This window comes from Epithele typhae (genome assembly GCF_022376455.1).
Source record: "Epithele typhae strain CBS 203.58 chromosome Unknown BXZ73scaffold_2, whole genome shotgun sequence".
NCBI lineage: Eukaryota > Fungi > Basidiomycota > Agaricomycetes > Polyporales > Epitheliaceae > Epithele > Epithele typhae.
This window is the reverse complement of record NW_025954193.1, coordinates 1,264,008-1,282,035: the sequence shown is the minus strand read 5'-3', so window position 1 is coordinate 1,282,035 and position 18,028 is coordinate 1,264,008. Positions and strand designations below refer to the sequence as shown.

Genomic DNA, 18,028 nt, shown 5'->3' with positions numbered 1-18,028 from the left:
AGGTCTTTGTCTTCCCAGGCTTCGACGTCGGCTCTGTTGCTCCTGTCGTCGGCTAGCTTCGGGCGCGTCTCGTGACCGAGGACGATGTCCGAGATCTTCACGAGTTTGAGAAGCCCTGAGAATTGCCGACGCCACCGGGGATAGTCGCTCGATCCCGAGAGTGGCTCAATCTTCGCCCGGAGCAACGAGTTGATCTTGTCGGTGTTGGAAGTCATAGTGAGTGGAGATGTCAAGCTAAGGTGTGTACAAGAGGCTGAGTGGATACTGCTTTAGAACGAAGCAGGGCTCATAACCTGTATAAGTTCGCGCAGGTTCGGGGAAGGGAAAACGAAGCTTGATTAGCGCTGTATGCGCGCGCGCTGTAAATAGTACATGACAAGAACAAAGACCTAAGAGTATCGTAAGGCGTGATAGGCTGAACTAAGAGATAAGGAACTACAAAGGTATCATCCGAACGCATAGCGTAATCTAATCTAATCGTAGCCGGCGCTTCCGCGCGTATCTTCAACACCAGCAGCCAGCGATGTTCTCCAAAGCCTTCTTCGCCATCGCCGCCCTCGCGGTCACCGTTTCTGCTGTCCCCTCCCCGTCAGCTGTGTGCAGCGGTGGTCGCCGCGCGAGCAGCAAGGCTGTAAGTAGCTTTGTCCGGGTCGACCGCCCTTTTAATCGTCACTGACGTGCTCGATCAGTGCTGTGTCTGGTTTGATGTCCTCGACGACCTCCAGGAGAACCTGTACGACCACGCCTTTCAACCAACATCATCGTACTGATTGCTCATCAACAGCTTCGACGGTGGCGAATGCGGCGAGGAGACTCATGAGGTAACCTATTCGTACGTTTCGGCCGACAGCACCGCTGACTGCGTATGTTTAGTCTCTTCGCCTGACCTTCCACGATGCTATCGGATTTTCTCCCAAGCTCTTCCGTGAGGGCAAATTCGGGTACGTGTTCTGCTCCGGAGCATACTAGACAGCTGACCTATCTCACTAGTGGCGGAGGTGCTGACGGCTCGATCATGCACTTTGCTGACATTGAGACCAACTTCCGTAGGCCCCAGCCCCATCCACTTTCACCTTGAATACCTCACTGAGACCCACTGTCAGACGCCAACGGCGGTGTTGACGATATCGTCGAGACCCAGCGTCCCTTCGCTCTCGCCCACGGCGTGTCCTTCGCCGACTTGTGAGTACTTCACTGTCTAGGCGAGTCAAGTGTCCCGTTGAAATGATCTATCATCAGCATTCAGTTCGCCGGCGCCGTCGGTGTGTCGAACTGTGCTGGTGGCCCTCGTCTCCAATTCTTGGCTGGCCGCTCCAACGTCACGAAGCCGTCTCCAGACCTCCTGGTTCCCGAGCCCTCGGACGACAACGACAAGATCTTCGCGCGGATGAGTGACGCTGGGTTCTCGCCCAACGAGGTTGTCGACCTCCTGATCTCGCACACTGTCGCTGCCCAGGACCACGTTGATGCCTCCATCCCTGTGAGTAGCCCCCATCGTTACCTTGCACGCGCCCACATTGAAATTTTGCACCTCCCAGGGAACTCCCCTCGACTCCACCCCCGGCTCCTTCGACTCCCAGTTCTTTGTCGAGACCCTCTTGCAGGGCACTCTGTTCCCGGGCAACGGTTCGAACGTGGGCGAAGTCATGTCCCCGCTTGGCGGCGAGCTCCGGCTCTTCTCGGACAATAACATCGCCCGCGACGCACGCACCGCGTGCGAGTGGCAGTCGTTCATCAGTGCGTCTCCTCGTGCCGTACCCGACCCTCCGCTGACGCGCCCCGCACGCAGCCGACCACAGCCTGATGGTGACCAAGTTCGAGACGGTGATGGCGAAGCTGGCGACGCTCGGGCATAACCCGCGGACGCTCACGGACTGCTCTGAAGTCATCCCCGTCCCCGCGGCGATGAAGCTGCCGGCTGCGACGCTCCCGGCGGGCAAGTCGCTCGCGGATGTTGAGGGTGCCTGCGCCGCCACGCCGTTCCCCGCGCTCAGCGCTGCTCCGGGCCCGGCCACTACTGTCGCCCCTGTGTACGTGGTTGTCTGCGCTTGGGATGGGTTTCCGCGCTCACCAGCACGGATTCTTCCACAGTCCTCCTTCTTAAACTGTCAATTGGAGGAAGCCACTCTCTGGTCAATGGGCTATGCCTTTGCGTCCTGTGGAAAACGGGCGAGGTCGCTGGTATTACAGTTGGTGATTTTTGGTATCTATTCTGACTACAAGAGCGTTGAATGGAGAACCTGCTTGATTGAGGTGACTTAGCATCACATGTACAAGTATTATGAGGTTTCGTGGTGCTGAATGATGATTCACTGTTGACGACCTGATAGGGGTGAACTGCGGCTTGCAAAGGCTTGGTCCATATCATTACCAGCTGCCACTGTGCCGGGGGCCAATACGCATCGCGACTGACCCGACATTTACGGGAGATCTGCGAGAGATATGTCACGGGCGCCGGGAAAGACGATGGACGAACATGACGGTGTGTGGTGTTGATGTCGGTGAGTTGGTCATAGGGTCAGAGATGACGATGCCGGTCAAACTCTCTATGTGGAGTGGGGTAACAAGCGGAAGGGGAGTAGTGCGAGGCGAGGTAGCGACTGAGCCGAGAAGAGGAACATGGGGGATGAAGGACAATGATATGATGGACAAACATGGGAGTGGGGCAAGACGCGATAGCCAGGAGAGGACGCGGCGGAGTGTCGGAGTGCTGAGTGTTACCGCGCGGGGTGCTGCAGTGCTGCTCCTGGGGTGACTGCGGGAAGAATAAAAGATGTGCCAGACGCATTGAAGTGTGAGTGCGTACTTGGGGCTACGACGGTGATCGCGAGGGGACTACCGGTAGCTGGGTGCATGAGCAGTCTCGTGTAGACTGTCAAGGATGATATGTGCGCGCCTGCACCGAGCAGCGACAGCGTTTGCGGCATATCGGCGATTCGCATGGTGTCACGCTGTGTTCGTCCTAGCTCTCGACCGGAGAACGGGTGAGCTTACTAGTATCCCTGCGTTGACACCCCTAGATGTTGTGACACGCGTGCGCAGAGTTATGCGGGTTCCGGCGTCGGATAATTATTGAGTACAAAAAATATCAGCTCGCCTCATTTTACAGAGAGTATTTTGACTGAAAAACTGACTGCTCACACGTATGTACCGCAGCGTCGCCGTTGATGACAACGCGTCATGAGGATAGGCGCTTGGCGCTGCAGCCAACGACGCGTTTGTCTGTCACCTGACCGTGGCACCTCGCGTCTGGGCACGCCACCTGCGAGCTGCATCGGAGTTAGCTGTCTTCACCGTCGTCATCATCGCCCTCCTCCCCCTCCCACTCCCGTTCTCATCTCACCCCGAAATGACCTTGTATCTGGACTCTCTGCAACCGCTGCTTCCCGATGACATTCGAAAACAACTAGACCACGCGCTGCTCCCCGAAATCAAGACTATTGTCGACACCATCCTGCGCCTCGCCGTGGGCGCTTCAGCCCCCAGGAGCTGCGTGCTATCAGGCTGGGAAGACCTCCAGCCCCGCGCGTTCAGGATAATGGACGACCTCAAACGCGGCGAGCGGCCGCTCCCCAGCCAAAAACGCCCCCGCGAAGACGACGGCTCGGACTCCTCCGACGCGAAGCGGTCCAAGACCTCGGACGCGGACGCGGTATCTCCCGCACCCCCCGCTGCAGACGACCCGTGCGTCTTCGCGCTCCACGGTGTCTCCGTCACCACCCCCGTCCGCAAGAAGGTCACCCTCGCCGTCCACCGCGCCTCCATCCGGCTCACGCACCCGACCACGGGCAAGGACGAGTACCCGCCGATCCCGCTCGCCTCGCTCCAGCGCGCCTTCCTCCTCCCCACCCGCGGCAAGCCCAAGCCGCACTGGTCCGTCGTCCTCCTCTCCTCCGACGTCCCCGCGCCCGTCCCCAAAGGCCCCGCGTCCCCCGCGACCGCCGCCGCCGCGCAGCTCGTGTTCGGGCTCGACGCGACGCTCCCCGCGCCGCTCGCGACCTCCGCGGAGACGCACGCGAAAGGCGCGCCGTCGCTCCCCGCGCTCCGCGCCTTCCTCGCCGCGCTGCCCGTGCCCGCGGCGGAGCCGTCCGCGGCGCTGTTCAAGAGCGCCGTCGCCGCCCCGCCGCCAGGGCCCGACGGCGTGCCGGCCGCGGGCACGGGCGCCGGCGCGTACCGCGGCGCGAAGGAGGGCACGCTCTGGTTCCTCGACCGCGGCGTGCTCTGGGACGGGAAGCCGTGCGAGTTCTTCGCGCTCGAGCACCTCGCGCCCGCCGAGACGCATGGCGGCGAGACGGTCGTCCAGGGCGTGCGCACGCTGAGCGCCACAGGGCGCACGTGCTCCGTCCTCATTCGACGGGTCGTCCAGGGACAGGCGGACAAAGCCAAGGGTAAGGGCAAGGCCGAGCAAGAAGGAGACGACGGGGAGGAGAGCGAGGACGAGGTGGAGGTGGTCGAGGTCGACTTCGGGATGGTCGACGGGAAGGAGCAGGAGCCCATCGCGCGGTGGATCAAGTCGCGGAAACACCTCTTTGGACGTGCGGCGGTGGAGGCTCCCGGCGGGTCATCCGGACCGGACGCGAACACCAAGGGAAAGGGCAAGGGCAAGGAGACGGCGGAGGCGGCGAAGACGCACGACGAGGATCCGCGCGCGGAGGACACCGAGGACGAGGAGGACGAGGACTTCACGATGAGCAGTGACGACGAAGAAGACAGCGGCAGCGAGAGCAACGAGGACAGCGATGCGAGCCAAGACGAGCAAGGCGATGGGGACGACGGCGAGGGGAACACGAGCGACGAGGAGACCGGGGACGAGGCGGAAGCGGAGGGGGAGGACGAGGACGAGGTGGAGGAGCTTGACCCCGCGCATCACCCGCTCCTTCGGCCTGGTGCAATGCCTCGCATGTCCAAGGCGGCGGTCGATGCCGTCGTCGGCATGGTCGAGCAAGATATGATGGGCGGTGGACGACGCACGGCCGCGGCAGACAGCGAAGAAGAGGACGAAGAGGACGAGCTGGATGAATGAGCGTCGACCTAAGTCATCCTTGGCGTCGGTCGGGTCGGTCGGGTATTTTGCCACAGACGTCAGTGGCGTTGGGGTCAGACTAACCACATACGCGTGCATCGTGCCTGCGATGCCCAGATGTACACTACTAGTGCCTTTCTCAAGCTGTAACCACACGTCGTCGGAGATCACTGTTGTGTGCAAGGACATTGGCGGCATAGCTATAGGGCTCCGGGTGTTCAAGCTACCTCAAGTTCGGGAGTGCGCCTGTGCATACATCCCTTCGTCCATGTGTCGCCGACACGAGGCAGCCCGCGCCGCGACGTCCCCAAAATTCGCACACACGCCGGGGCGACCATCTTTCTGGTGTCACATTTAAAGCCGAGAGAAAGACAAGGTTTTCTCTCGCCCATAGAAACCCGGCGTGCCAGTCCACTCGGATCCCCAAATCCCGTCGTCGCTGCATGAACTTGCGAAGGCGGCAGCGCGATCTGGCGACCACGCAAGCTGTCTCCACTGCGTTCGAGCTGACTCAGTTTGACGGTGTCCAAGGGCACAGAAGGTTCGCCGCCCTGCCCCCCACGCGCGCCACCGACCTGTTCCCGTCGCTGACAAATTCTAATGCGCCGCATGTTTCGAGGCACTCGATTCCGTTAGATTTGGCCTCCGCGCTCCGCGAAGCGGGTCAGTCCATCAGGCCAGTGGGGGGACGGGAGTCGGGACGAGACGGGTGGTGAGGCCTTGAGGTGTCGGCGCAGCGTCTGCAACTTGCAAATTCCCGGCGCGACGTTCATACAAAATTGTGCACAAACACCGTGCGGTGGCAGGGGGTCAGGGACTGCAACTGTGTGGCGGCGGACGCAAATTCCGAGGGCCACTAGACCCTTGGAGACAAGAAAATCAGGAAGCGTGCGTAGGCCGGGTGTGCACACAGAAGCAAAGGGCGGGAAGTGATCCAGATTATTACAGCGAAGAGAGAGCTTTTACAAGGTGTGGGTACAAGGAAAGGGGGTGATAAGAGCGGCTGAAGACCACCGAGGGGAGTCCTAAGATGCTTCGTAGTGTCCCGGAGACTTCTATATATACGTCGAGAAGGGCAGGTTTGAAATGCGTGGCAGAAAACAACATGATCCAGATCAAGAGCGTGAAGAGCTCGCGAGAAGGAGAGGATGGTAGTACAGAGGCGGTGTGCGAAATGCTGTGGCGTTCCGAGGACGAGAGGCAATAATGTTATGGCGAATGAGGTGTACATGCGAAATAAAGGTGCAGCGGACCGATTAAGGGGGACGATTAGATCTCGTGTGTTTGCGGAACATCGCGCCCAGTATGTTGGCGACGACATTCATCCTGCCCTTGTGGTCCCGAGAAAAGCGACGAGTCGTTTAAACAAGAGCAGCGGACTTGAGGTAGCCGCGGAAGATCGAATCCCGCACATCAGTGATGATGCTCTGCATGGCCTTGGTGTCCTATTGAAAGCAAGAAAATCAGAGCGCTTCCCAAAGAGATAGTGGGATAGACGTACGACAACACTGGTAAGATGTGTGAACAGCACGCGGTTGTTCTCATTGTTTCTCCGGTGGACCTGAGTAAAGTGCGCTTTGAAGTACGCTACAACAGCGTCATACTCGTTCGCACGGTCGCCGTAGGAAGTAATGCTATGCACAAGGTCAGGGCGGGTGCGGGACAAAAGGGAATGGGCTCACTATTTGTTGACCCTGATACCGGCGTCGATCTTCTGCCTGAGGATATCGGTCTTGTCTGCGAAGCATGGATGAGACTCGAAGTGGCAGCGAAGGCACTTAAGATACGTACTCAAGAAAAGAACAAGATGTGCTCGTTTCAGCAGAGCATTCGAGCAGATCTGCTTGAACAATTGAAGCGAGTCATCCACTCGGTTCGTTCTCGGATCCTCGTCTAGGTACTTTATGTTCGTGCCGCATATAGTCAGCATATGTCCCTGAGACAGCATGCTTTACAAGGTACCGACCTGATCGAAAGCGCTGACTGGAGCCAGGAAGATGATTGCGGTCCTGGTCATGAGAGCGACGGTCAGCTTCGTTTACAAGCATGGAAAAATGGGTGCTTACGCATCATCGAAGTACGGGATCCAGGAATGGCGCTGGCCACGGGCACCACCAACATCATACATGTGCCAGCGGACTGTGCGCCCATGAACAGACATGTCAAAGACGTGCTCCGCGACACCCATAGTCTGTATGCGTGCGTGAAGGATGTCCTCTGCAGGTGAATTTGCAATTAGTTGACGTATCAGGCGGGAGACTAACAACGCACCAGTACTGGGGATATAGCCGGATGAAGAAATGCGAGGGAGGTTGTTGAGGAAGCTGTCAATCCACGAATCAGCAATCACTCGTGACAATGACAGCGCGAGCTTCCGTGGTTCGCCAAGCACTCACTAGTCTGCCCACTCTTCGAGCTTGAATCGCCTACGTTCGCGCAGCTTGCGCACCGCGGGCAGCGTCCACAGTTCCCGGACGTCTCCTTGACAGGCGCTGAGGATGGCCCCCACATTGGCCATCAACTTGTCCTCTTCTGTCATCTGGCGGGTCTGAAGCTCTACTTCGCCTTTTTGCTGTTCGACCGAGGAGCGCCCGGTGAAGCTGGAGCGCCCGCCGCTGCTCGTGCGTTCGCGACTCCTGCCGAAGTTGAGGCCAAAGGTCTTGGACTGCCATCCGGTGCGGACGAAGACGCTGCCCTTGCCTGAGCCCGACACGTTCACTCCACCAGAGAGGCGGTCGGCGAGGGTCGCTTCTGCGGCGAGGAGGGGGGCCATGCGCTCGCGGAGCTCGGCGACCTTCTTCTCCAGGCCTGCCTGCGCGGGAGAGAGCACTCTCTGGTCCGCACCTTCGGAAGCGGGTATGCCGGAGGGCTGCGTGTCCATCGCCATCTCGTCGTCGACATCTTCGCCGTCGCCATAGGCCTCTAAGGCTTCGAGGATCCGGCGGACCGGGCGGGCGATGTTGAAGTAGATGACGGTGCGCCAGGACAGGCGTTCCTCGTCGAGCCCCTGCGGGTTGTAGAGCAGCTGGAACTGCTTCTGGAGGGTGGACTTGCCGGACTCGGCCTGGCCGAGAAGGAGCAGCTGGAGAGCGAGGGTCAGCAGCGGTTTGCGGATTTCGGGGCATCGTCGTCGGCCTTGGCATCGAAGAGCACGCCGGCAGCAGAGAGCGACGGTGAGAAAACATTGAAAACGGGACATCCCAACATGCGAACATTGCTCTGCCCAGGGTGTATCCGACAAGTAAAGGGACTCACCCTGATGTCCTGCTTGCTCTTCCTCAAGCGCTCCCGCTCGATCTTGAGGTCCTCGTCGATACGATCGCTGACACGCTTGGCGTCCGCCTCGCGCTGGAGGCGTGCGACGCGCTCGTGCTCGGTCTCGGTCGCGGGGGGGCGGAGGAGCTGGCTGAAGGGGTCGCCGTCGGTGGTCGTGCTGTGCACGGACGGGGGCCGGGATGCGGTGAGCATGGGAGGCGGCACGGGGGGCGGGTGAGCGGGGGGCACGAGGAAAGGGGAGGACCGACGGCGGGGGTTTCATGGATTTATAGAGTTCATGTCGCGAACGGGCAGGGAGCGCTGATGCCAGAAGGCGGTGGGCGTGCGCGTGAACCCGGACCACGGCGGCACATCGCGGCGGGCCCTCCTCCGCCCCGGCGACCATCGCCACCTGCCCGATCGCGGCAGCTTCGAGCACGCGTCCCCGCCTCTCACCCGCCACGCCCCGCGCACCGGCTCCCCCCCATGGTCCGTCGGATGTCCCCGTCCCAGCAGTCCGCGCTGATGGTCTGATCGCCCCCAGTCAGTCACCCTGCACACCACCCACGGCGACATCAAAGTACGCCTTCCGTCCTCTCCCCTGCCCCGCTCTTACGCCCCCCACAGGTCGAGGTTTTCTGCGACGCCGTCCCCAAGGCCGCCGAGGTCCGCGCCCGGTCGCTGACGCCCCTCTGAGCGAACGTCTGACGGACTGTCTCTGCTCCAGAACTTCTTGGCCCTCTGCGCCGCGGGCTACTTCGACAACACCCTATGGCACCGTAACATCAAGGGCTTCATGATCCAGACCGGCGACCCGACAGGGTCAGGCAAGGGTGGGCAGAGCATCTGGGGCAAACCTTTCGCCGACGAGATTCGCTCCACTCTCAAGGTCCGTTGAGTCGCGCACGCCCGGACCTAGTTCTGACCGCGCATACACACAGTTCAACAACCGCGGCATCCTCGCGATGGCCAACTCCGGCCCAGACACGAACAAGTCCCAGTTCTTCATCACCTACTTCAAGCAGCCACATCTCGACGGCAAGTACACGATATTCGGCAAGGTGCGCCCTCTCAGGCCCCCGCGCTCCGTCACGTCCGCTCACCGCGCCCGTTCGCGTCCACGCAGGTGATTGATGGTGCGGACTCGACATTGGACGCCATGGAACGTGTGCCGGTCAATCCGAAGAACAGGCCGCTCAGCGAGGTCCGCACGACGCACGTACGTAACCTCATCTTATCGTCCGTGGCTGCGCCGGCTCAGGGCACCGCTCATCAACCACGACGTCCCGCGCTGACCGACTCGTCTACTGCAGGTCACGATCCACGCCAACCCCATCGCCGATGCCGAGCTCGCGGGACGATGACCAGCAACCGACAGAAGCGGACTGCAGAACACTGGAGTCTGGCGCACGTCATTCGCCTGCGGCCCTTGCGCAACTGGGCCTTTCGATCGACCCGTCCATCCTGTCTCGCTGGCAATACGTTCGCATCCTGTCGGCGCCCGCCTCCGGCGACAGACCAACGCCCACGCCGCCCACGAAAATCCCTCGGCATCCTCGTTCCCACCCCTGGGTGTATGCTTTGTATCCAGTGCACGCCCTGAAAACGAATCTAGATTCTGCCTTTGACTTGCGGATTCCTCCGCCGCCCCGCCGGGCTCGCGCGCCGGCCGTACCTCCGCCCTCACTCCACCGCGGTGCTCCAGGGTGCTCCAGCATCTGTTCTGTCTGCACCCGGGGGCCCTGCATCGACGCCCTGAACCGCCGCAGTGCTCCGCATGCGGCTGCGCGTTCTCGCGCGCGCGTTTGTCAGCCCGTGGTGTTGTTCCAAGCCTGATCGATGGAGCCTCGCCGCAACGTCTGTTGCGCGCCGTCGCAGCCGTGTCAGTTGTACTCACTGCCCCAGGCCGAGCCCAACTTTGGCCGACTCAACCAACATATGGTCACACCTCGACCCACCTGTATTCTGCCCCGGCGCCGCCGACTCCGCCGCCGGCTCTGCCCCGGCTCCGGGCGCGCAGGGTCGACGTTCGAAGGCTTAAGTGCCGAGGACCCGAGGGCTGCGCCGCCGAGCGTGCACGCCAAGATCGATCTGCCCGTCACACATTACCAAGGCTTCAACGTCGACGTCGTTTCAACCGCGACGCGATGCTTGGTAATTCGGCGGGGGCGCGAATTGCCTGGCCCTGGTCGTCCGCCGGTGCCACCAATAAGCCATGCGGCGCTCAACGCTCAGGCCTCTCTCAGAAGGCTCTCTCCGTCGGCAGTCGCATCCTCTTCTGATATTTGATGAGCGCGCGAGTCACTCGAACAGATCTGAGCACGGTGCACGCGTGTGAAGTTCGCCTCCGGGTCGAGCCGCAGAGGATGTAGCGGCCTGACGTCATCACCGTTGTGGCGCCGTACATACGAGACATTCAGGTTCGGCAAGTCGAGTTTCTTGCCCGCCGGCACTGCATCACAGATACGCGACCGCACACCGAGGTGGTTGGCCGTGGTGGCGGCTTCTCCCGTGCTTTGCCCTGCTCTGGCCTGACAGCCCCACGTCCGTCGTCCACGCGGCGTGTCAAGACCATGACGTCGCCAGGGACCCGGCGCCGGCCGCCTCAACGTCCCGCCACACTCTCTCGCGGCTGCCCCCGACGGGTCTTCCCAGCAGAGGCTGCGCCGACGGAGAACGGCCACCATATGTTCTGGCATCAGACTGTCGCCGTGTCTACAAATGCAATACAAATGAGCCGCATGACGAACCCCTCGCTGCGCATCAGATGTTGGCAGCGGTACTCCCAAATGCGAGCTGAGGCTCAGAAGACAAACGCGTTCTCCGCGCACGCTAGAAGCTGTCTCCAACACAGGGAACTTGGGGGCCGTTGCCCTCTTTCATGAATACGGCAGTGTGTGAGTATGTAAGAGTAACGTGCGTCTATGCAGGTGTGCCCGGGGAAGGTATATTAAGTACTTCTGGAGGTATCCGTACGTGTGCGATAAAACTACAGGTAAGTGCGAGGGATACAGTGGACCACGGCATACCGATTATGTGTTGTGTTCGGGGCGCATTAGAATATAACCCGCACGATCTTTCCACCGGGGGTTCGATACGAGAGCTTCTCTGTGTCTGCGGATCAGTCATTCTCGATCGTCCCATAAAGCCGGGTCCCAATATGATCTGGATTTTCACGCGGAGAGACGTCAGCGAACGCACGAGCGCACCCAGCAGCGCGACCGCGACTCACGGCGGAAGGTCGAGCATGTACATCGACCCCGGCCCCACGTCCCCCGCGAGCGAGATCGGACGCACCGCGCCCGAGCCCACGTTGATCGGCAGCTCGATCCGCACGCAGTTGCCCGCGCCCGGGAACTCGCACTTCAAGCAGAGCACGTACTGCCGCACCGCGCCCCATCAGCCCGCGTCGCGCACGCACGCACGAACACGAACACGCACCTTGACCTTGACCTCCTCCGTGACGAACGACGGCGAGCACCGGAGGAACATCCGCGAGCGGAACGTCGCCGCCTGCGCCCACCGCCCGCGGCCCTCGCGCCGCCCGCCCGGCTCCGGCACCCACACGCGCTCGCCCACCTCCACCTCGACGCCCGCGCCCGCGCCCGGCACGGGGAGCACGTCCGCGACGTGCTCCTCCGGCGCGGATGGCCCGAGCGGCGTGCGCATGTCGACCGCGCGCCGGAGCGCGAACGCGAGCGGCGCCGCGTCCCGGATGGGCGGCGGGAACGGTTCCGCGCCCTCGCAGTCGTCGCCCTTGAGGCGCACCCGCGCGGAGAGCGTGCGGACGACGACCGTGTACGGCACCGGCGTGAAGAGCGGGAAGGTGTCGATGTGCGGGACGAGCAGCTGGCGGGGCGGGGCGGGGCGCGCGTGAGCTCTTCGTACGTGCTTTTTTCCCGTGAAGAAAACGGGCGAACGAGCGAGACGGAGCACGCACCTCGACCCTCAGCGTCCCCGGCGCGCTCCACGGATGCCGCCGCACCTCCCGCTCCGCCTTCAGCCGCCCCCACGCCGCGTCCGGCCACCCCGCCTTCAGCCGCGCCCGCAGCCCCGCGCCGAGCGCGTCCGCGGGGATGGCCGCGAGCGGCAGCGTCACCGTGCGGTCGCGCGCGAACAGGCCCGCGCGGAAGCCTGTGGCGACGAGCGCGTACCGCACCCGCGCGGCGTGCAGGTGCGCGCACGCGAACGCGAACGCGGGCGGCAGGTCCGCGGGGAGCGCGAACTCGAACGGGAGGCGGACGGCAGCGGCGTCGGTCCGCCGCCAGAGCGTCGCGGACTTGTGGAGGACGTCGGTAGAGGAGGTCTCGTACGCGCCGTCGCCGTCGGGCGTCGTGCTGCTCTCGCTGTATTTGGGTGGTGAAGGAGAGGTGAGATGAGGTGAGGAGAAGAGGGTGGAGGTTGGCTTTGGCTGGACGGGGGTCGGGAGAGGGGGAGGAGCGGGTGGGACTCACGTGTAGATGGTGCCGCGGAGCTCGAGGACGACGCGCTCCAGATTTTCTTCGAGCGCGCGTCGGTAGTCGATAGTCAGCTCCCCGCGGATGGGCTGGCCAAAGACCCAAATCGTGTTAGGCAGCTTGACCGAGAAGGGCGGCTCGTCCGGCGGTAGGTGCACTGCGGAAGCCATGGTGGTACGCCCACTCTTTTAACCAGACCGAGCGGGAGGAGGGAAAAAAACGCTCTTTCACCGTCCGCAGCTCCGCAAAGTTTCCGGAGACTGGTCGGAGAGGGCGTCGGGGGCGAGCGAGGAGAGGATCCGGGCGTTGTCCCCGACGCGCTAGCCTTAAGTACGTTTTTTCACCGCGTGAATATTCCCGTCGCGCGCGGAAAGCCAACGTTCGGAGACGAAACACCGGTCCGAACGGAGGTTGGCCCCGCGCGCAAAATATGGATTGGCTCGCCGGACGGCATGCGAGTGCAGCAGAAGTGTCGAGGCAGGTTCAGGCCCAAGGACCCTGAGCACGCCGCCCAGCGCACGGGTGAAAGGCGCGTCGTCGAACGCGCGCGCGAAAAGTTGGATGGTGGCGCCGCGCGAGAGGAAGGGGCGGACTCGGCTCGGATAGGAATGGTTGAAGCGTCCCGCTTTGAATCAGTTTTCTGGGAGGTAATCATAGACTCATAATTGAACCGACTCGCCTTCGCCGTCTCCCACTTTGCCAATAGGGCCCGGGGATGTCGGCAACAGATGAACAGTGATTACTTACTCTGCTAGTGCAAGTGAGGAAGGGCGGCGATCCAAGGAAGGCGGAGAATCGGCGCTCTGGGCAAAATGAGGTGGCGGTGGAGGCAGGACCTGGTCGCGTAAAACAGACGGCGACGGGGAGGGGCGGGGTATAATATATATAATGACCCGCGTACCTAGCTTGCCCTGGGTCCGCACGCGCCGACCACGAAAGCACGTGAGCCAGCTCTTCCCAGGTCCTTGTCGATTAGTGGTTAGATCATCACGTTGTGGCACTCACAGAACCGTGAAGACGGAGGCTCGAATCCTCCCTGGGACACACCTTTTTTTGGGCCCGCCGCAGCTCCCGTAGATGAAGGGGAAAACTCAAATCTATGTTTTTGAGAAGTCCATCAGACTCCAGATCGCCACTCGACTATCTTGTCCGCCCGAGACGAGCCACCGCGCGCGCTCTGCTTCCTCCGCCTCGCTCATGTCTTCGTCCTCTGACGGATCGCTTCCGCCCGGCGCGACGTGCGCAAATGCGACCATCTGGCAGTTCTTCTTGTGATATGCGAGGGTTCCCAGAGGCTTGAACGTTTTCGTGGAGTACAACCGGACGCTGCACGGTCGGTTCCATTCAGCGTCTGTCCAACGGCGGCCTCGACCACATACCGGCCGTCCCAGCCCCCCACGGCGCACACGCGGCCATCGTCTCGAATAGCCACCGCCGCGTTCCCCGGTGTCTTCGTCCGATGTGCCTGACAGGCGGACTGCAGTGTCTCAGGCCGCTCGGCCTCCTACATCCAGCCCTCATAATCGGACGTGGAGTGGTCGCGAGACGGGAACCGCACCCACCAGCAAGTTGTACTTTCCGATCAGATGGTCGGCCGAGACCGACAGCGCGAACGTTCCGTCCCAGGACACGGCCATGCCCATCACTGCGGCGACGGTGAGCGCAAACAAGCGGGCGAGGATCGCGCGCGCGCGTACCGGACTCGACGTGGGACTTCACCGTCCAGAGCACGTTCCACCCGACGCCCTCGACGGACTGCGGCCGGCCGTCGCGCGCGTACTCGCGCGCCGTGACGCTCCCGTTCTCGTACCCGGCGAGCAGGCGCAGGCGTGCGCGCCCCGCGGCGCTCGGGTGCGGCGCCGCCGAGAGGTGCATCGACATGATGAGGCCTGCGGGGGCTGGTCAGTGCGACGGACGCCTGAAGCGGGGTGGAGGACGCCGTCACCGGTCGGGTTGCGCACGTCCCGCCCGTCCGCGGCGAGGTCTTGCCCTCCCTTTCCGATCGCCGCGTGCAACCGCTGCTTCCCGGGCAGCGTCCACACGTCCGCCTGCAAGCGGACCGCCGTGAGCGACATGCACCCCACACACGGAGGGTACGCACGTATGCCGACTCGACGAGGTTCGGCACCGCCAGCAGCGCCTCTTCTTCAGCGGGCCCTGGCGCAGACCCCGCGATCGGCGGGGCGGGCACGAGGAGCGAGAACCGGCAGTAGTTGAGCGCGTTCACGTCGAGGGAGTACAGCAGCGCAGGGACGTGCAGGCCGGGCAGCGCTGCCGACCCCGCGTCCACGTCGACCGCGCCCGCGCCCGCGCACGCTGGGCGGGCAGCCCCGGGCTCGGCGGCGTGTGGGCCCGTCCAAACGTGCAGCTTGTTGTCCCGCCCGTGTCTGCGAAAGAGGATCGATGTCAGCCTCGATGTGCCAGGGGGGGACGAACACCGGGCTCGGACGAACGTGATGACGCGCGGCCCCCACTCCTGCACGCCGAGCACGCCGTCGGTGTGTGCGGCCCACACGGCGAGCGCGCGGAGCGTGCGGGTCGAGGTTGCGACGACGGTGCCGGCGCCGTCTCCCGAGTACACGCGCTCGTTGTCGTCCGAGACCCAGAGGGCGGAGACGGGCGCGCCGTGGTTGCGGAGGACGTGCTTTGGTGGTGGAGGCGCGGTTGACATGCAGAGCTTGAGGTTTGGTAGCTTGGGATTGCAATCTTGAGACGCAGTGGTGGGAGGATCAAATCGAGATGAGGAACGGAGGCAAGGGGCGTGCCACGCGCCTTTCGAGATCATGAACCCTCGGGCACGTGTATACTGAACGACTGTCGAGATCTCCAATTTTGAGTTTGTCCGACATCATCTTGTCACCAAGTCAAGTCCTTGACGCATGTAGTTTCCGACGCACCCTCGATCGCGCAGTTACTCAGTTCACAATGTCTAGATTCGGTCAGAATACATGGACCGCCGCGCCAAGGCGACGACGCACTATACTAGAGCCGTAAAATCAGCAATAAGTTGAGCCTGCGCGCGGTGACCAGAGCTCCGCGACCGTGCAGGGGTGTAATAGGGGGGGGACAAGGTGCAGGGAGAGAGGCAGAGTAAACAGGCGATAGTAGCATTGCAGCGTGTAACGAGGCATCATGTCACATGCAGTGGCCGAAGTTCCAAACATGTGTGCACGTGGAGCGAATAAAGTCCTAGAGAACGATCGGGGAGGGGAGGTATACGAGCGAAGGGAGGGCGAGGGGGGCAGGGGCGGTGACAGTATGGTACAAACAAAGGCGCAGCGGCCTCGTGAGGCTAGCGCCACGCACCAATCCTCCGGGGATGCGTCTGCCTGGAGACGAGCGAAACGCGCCCGACGCAGTGGGCGCGAAGGAATGACAGGGACGGGTGTCGGGAGTCGCAATTCGACAGGATGCAAGATCAGAAGTTGGACCAGGACATAACGTTGTCGCGCGGCCCAAACGAAGGCCCGCCACCCTGGTCGAGGTTGATGGTGACGCCCAGACTTGAGACACGCATGGGGCGTTCGGCACGGAGGCCCTTGACGGGCTTAAGGAAGCACCATGCGGGGATCGCACCGAGCTCGGCCTCACCGGGGTTGAAGGTGCTGTCGCGGCCGACGATGCACCACCCATCGTCGTACTGTTGCACAACGGTGAGGGTGTCCCCGAGGGAGAGCACGAGCTCGTCGGGGAGCACGGGGTCGAACACCTGGCGGACCTTCTTCTGCGGCACGCCGTTGCTACCAAGCGAGGACGCCATGGACATAGCTGATGAGCGTTTCGAACCGCCGGCGAGGGGGAAAGCGGGGGGAAGCCAGGAGGAGGTGGAGGAAGGGCGGCCGTTCGGAGTCCGCTCGCCGAACGAGGGAGGGGGCGCGAGCTCGTCGGACTCGACGTTGGCTGGGGGCATCATCATGCGGGAGAAGGGACGAGGGAGCTTGCCCTCGGCAGTGTAGTGTTCAATGATTTCGTCACGAGTCGCGCCAGGACGGAGGACAGCGCGTTCGGGCATGATGATTTGAGAGTTGATTGCATGTCTGGAGAAGCCGGTGGTCTTCTTACGAGCAAGGCTGGAAAATAATTCCATGTTAGCGTCGGCATTAAGACGACGGCGCATGACAAGTGAGGGTGAAGACGAGGGGTTACAGGGACCTCCTCGTTGGACAGCATGTATGCGCACGAGACTTATGGGTACACATACTTTACAGCACTAGACTTCTCGGAAGCATCGTCAGACTCCTGGAAGTGGTCGAAGGCGGACCCGCGGCGTTCGGCGCGCTTTTCAGCGGCGCGTTTCCTGTACCAGCGGACACCGAGCCAGACGGCGCAGCCGAAGCCGATGGCTCCCGCGATGATAATGCCTGCAACAATGATGCTGCTGAGGCCAGAACCACCGGAGCCGTCGCGTGCGATGAGGCGGACGGAGAGGTGGGGAGCCATGTGTTGTAGAGAGTCTAGTTGGACGTGTCGGTCAAGAGGAGCGTGGAGGGGAGCCCGAGGCGTGAAAAGATCGCAGGGTGAAGGAATGGCGTGTCCGGGTCGGACGGGTGGAGGTCGCCGCCGTAGCTGTGCGATCGGGACGAGGCCGAGACGGGGTCGTCTCAAGGGAGGGCCGTGGAGCGAGGGGAGGTCGAGGGGACCAAGGAGCCGTCGGCAGGACGCGGAGGACGGCGGAGGGAGCAGAGGGGAGATAGGAGCGGGTATATTCGCTTTATGGGCCCATGGAGCAGGAGAATCGTCCCGGCCTGTTCGCGCCCTCTCTCGGTTGTCTCTCGGGGCTGCTGTTGCCAAGGCCCTCCCGAGCCGGCGCCTCCCGATCCGCCACCGCCTCCGCGCCCATCGCGCCTCGAAACTCGCCCTCCGGCTCGCGCGCGCGCGCGCGTTCCTGTCCCCCACTCGCCCCCCCCGCGTCGGCGCAGCGAGCACCCCCATCTGCCACGCGGGCGCGTCCGTGGAGCATCGCGCGCGCGACTCGCAGCGAAGCCTGCGAGGGTGGCTTCGCCGCCCGCTTGCCGGCTGATTGGAGGCATCCGTGCTCCATCTTTCCATCCATCGCTGTGCGACGCGCGTGCGGTCAAGCGCATTTCGATAACTCCGCCCAACATCCCGCTATCTCGCCATTCGCTCCGGAGGGCGACGGAACACGCCTTCAATAATCGGCTATGTGTCGCCATCTCCGACATAAGTACTTGATGACCCGCGCCCGGCGTTCCGTCAGCACTTGGCGGGATTCATCTGAGCTTGTTCTGAGGCATCTTGGACCTGTACTGTCTTGTGCGCGGCGTCCAGACCC

The 18,028-nt window shown here is 62.6% G+C and overlaps 7 protein-coding genes and 1 non-coding gene across 8 annotated transcripts; 4 read left to right on the top strand and 4 right to left on the bottom strand.

Annotated features, from left to right (window-relative positions):
• Positions 1 to 523: 523 nt before the first annotated feature.
• Positions 524 to 2,104, top strand: BXZ73DRAFT_96334 (manganese peroxidase isozyme precursor; the record flags this gene model as incomplete). Its single annotated transcript, XM_048027042.1, has 10 exons — positions 524 to 631; positions 690 to 733; positions 785 to 821; positions 874 to 941; positions 991 to 1,046; positions 1,104 to 1,182; positions 1,240 to 1,480; positions 1,539 to 1,737; positions 1,790 to 2,030; positions 2,092 to 2,104. 10 exons carry the CDS (start codon positions 524 to 526, stop codon positions 2,102 to 2,104), a joined length of 1,086 nt encoding a protein of 361 aa, XP_047883334.1.
• A 1,245-nt stretch (positions 2,105 to 3,349) lies between these two features.
• On the top strand, positions 3,350 to 5,023 carry BXZ73DRAFT_38414 (uncharacterized protein; the record flags this gene model as incomplete). Its single annotated transcript, XM_048018184.1, has 1 exon — positions 3,350 to 5,023. The coding sequence occupies one exon, from the start codon at positions 3,350 to 3,352 to the stop codon at positions 5,021 to 5,023; it is 1,674 nt and encodes a 557-aa protein (XP_047883333.1).
• A 1,361-nt stretch (positions 5,024 to 6,384) lies between these two features.
• BXZ73DRAFT_96332 (G-protein alpha subunit) lies at positions 6,385 to 8,491 on the bottom strand (the record flags this gene model as incomplete). Its single annotated transcript, XM_048027041.1, has 9 exons — positions 6,385 to 6,468; positions 6,525 to 6,657; positions 6,706 to 6,760; positions 6,815 to 6,923; positions 6,990 to 7,032; positions 7,090 to 7,240; positions 7,295 to 7,347; positions 7,420 to 8,105; positions 8,279 to 8,491. The coding sequence occupies 9 exons, from the start codon at positions 8,489 to 8,491 to the stop codon at positions 6,385 to 6,387; spliced, it is 1,527 nt and encodes a 508-aa protein (XP_047883332.1).
• A 273-nt stretch (positions 8,492 to 8,764) lies between these two features.
• On the top strand, positions 8,765 to 9,642 carry BXZ73DRAFT_73501 (cyclophilin-like protein; the record flags this gene model as incomplete). The annotated part of the gene is made up of 7 exons (XM_048021906.1): positions 8,765 to 8,767; positions 8,823 to 8,858; positions 8,906 to 8,944; positions 9,006 to 9,167; positions 9,220 to 9,339; positions 9,405 to 9,497; positions 9,592 to 9,642. The coding sequence occupies 7 exons, from the start codon at positions 8,765 to 8,767 to the stop codon at positions 9,640 to 9,642; spliced, it is 504 nt and encodes a 167-aa protein (XP_047883331.1).
• Positions 9,643 to 11,506: 1,864 nt separating this feature from the next.
• On the bottom strand, positions 11,507 to 12,905 carry BXZ73DRAFT_96330 (uncharacterized protein; the record flags this gene model as incomplete). The annotated part of the gene is made up of 4 exons (XM_048027040.1): positions 11,507 to 11,659; positions 11,720 to 12,127; positions 12,219 to 12,624; positions 12,733 to 12,905. 4 exons carry the CDS (start codon positions 12,903 to 12,905, stop codon positions 11,507 to 11,509), a joined length of 1,140 nt encoding a protein of 379 aa, XP_047883330.1.
• Positions 12,906 to 13,696: 791 nt separating this feature from the next.
• Positions 13,697 to 13,779, top strand: BXZ73DRAFT_t12. Its single transcript has one exon. It is a non-coding gene; the product is annotated as a tRNA-His (tRNA).
• A 53-nt stretch (positions 13,780 to 13,832) lies between these two features.
• On the bottom strand, positions 13,833 to 15,406 carry BXZ73DRAFT_38153 (WD-40 repeat-containing protein; the record flags this gene model as incomplete). The annotated part of the gene is made up of 7 exons (XM_048018133.1): positions 13,833 to 14,061; positions 14,115 to 14,239; positions 14,298 to 14,380; positions 14,433 to 14,624; positions 14,681 to 14,783; positions 14,837 to 15,122; positions 15,189 to 15,406. 7 exons carry the CDS (start codon positions 15,404 to 15,406, stop codon positions 13,833 to 13,835), a joined length of 1,236 nt encoding a protein of 411 aa, XP_047883329.1.
• Positions 15,407 to 16,153: 747 nt separating this feature from the next.
• BXZ73DRAFT_38366 (uncharacterized protein) lies at positions 16,154 to 17,175 on the bottom strand (the record flags this gene model as incomplete). The annotated part of the gene is made up of 2 exons (XM_048018173.1): positions 16,154 to 16,792; positions 16,942 to 17,175. The coding sequence occupies 2 exons, from the start codon at positions 17,173 to 17,175 to the stop codon at positions 16,154 to 16,156; spliced, it is 873 nt and encodes a 290-aa protein (XP_047883328.1).
• Between the last annotated feature and the right edge of the window lie 853 nt (positions 17,176 to 18,028).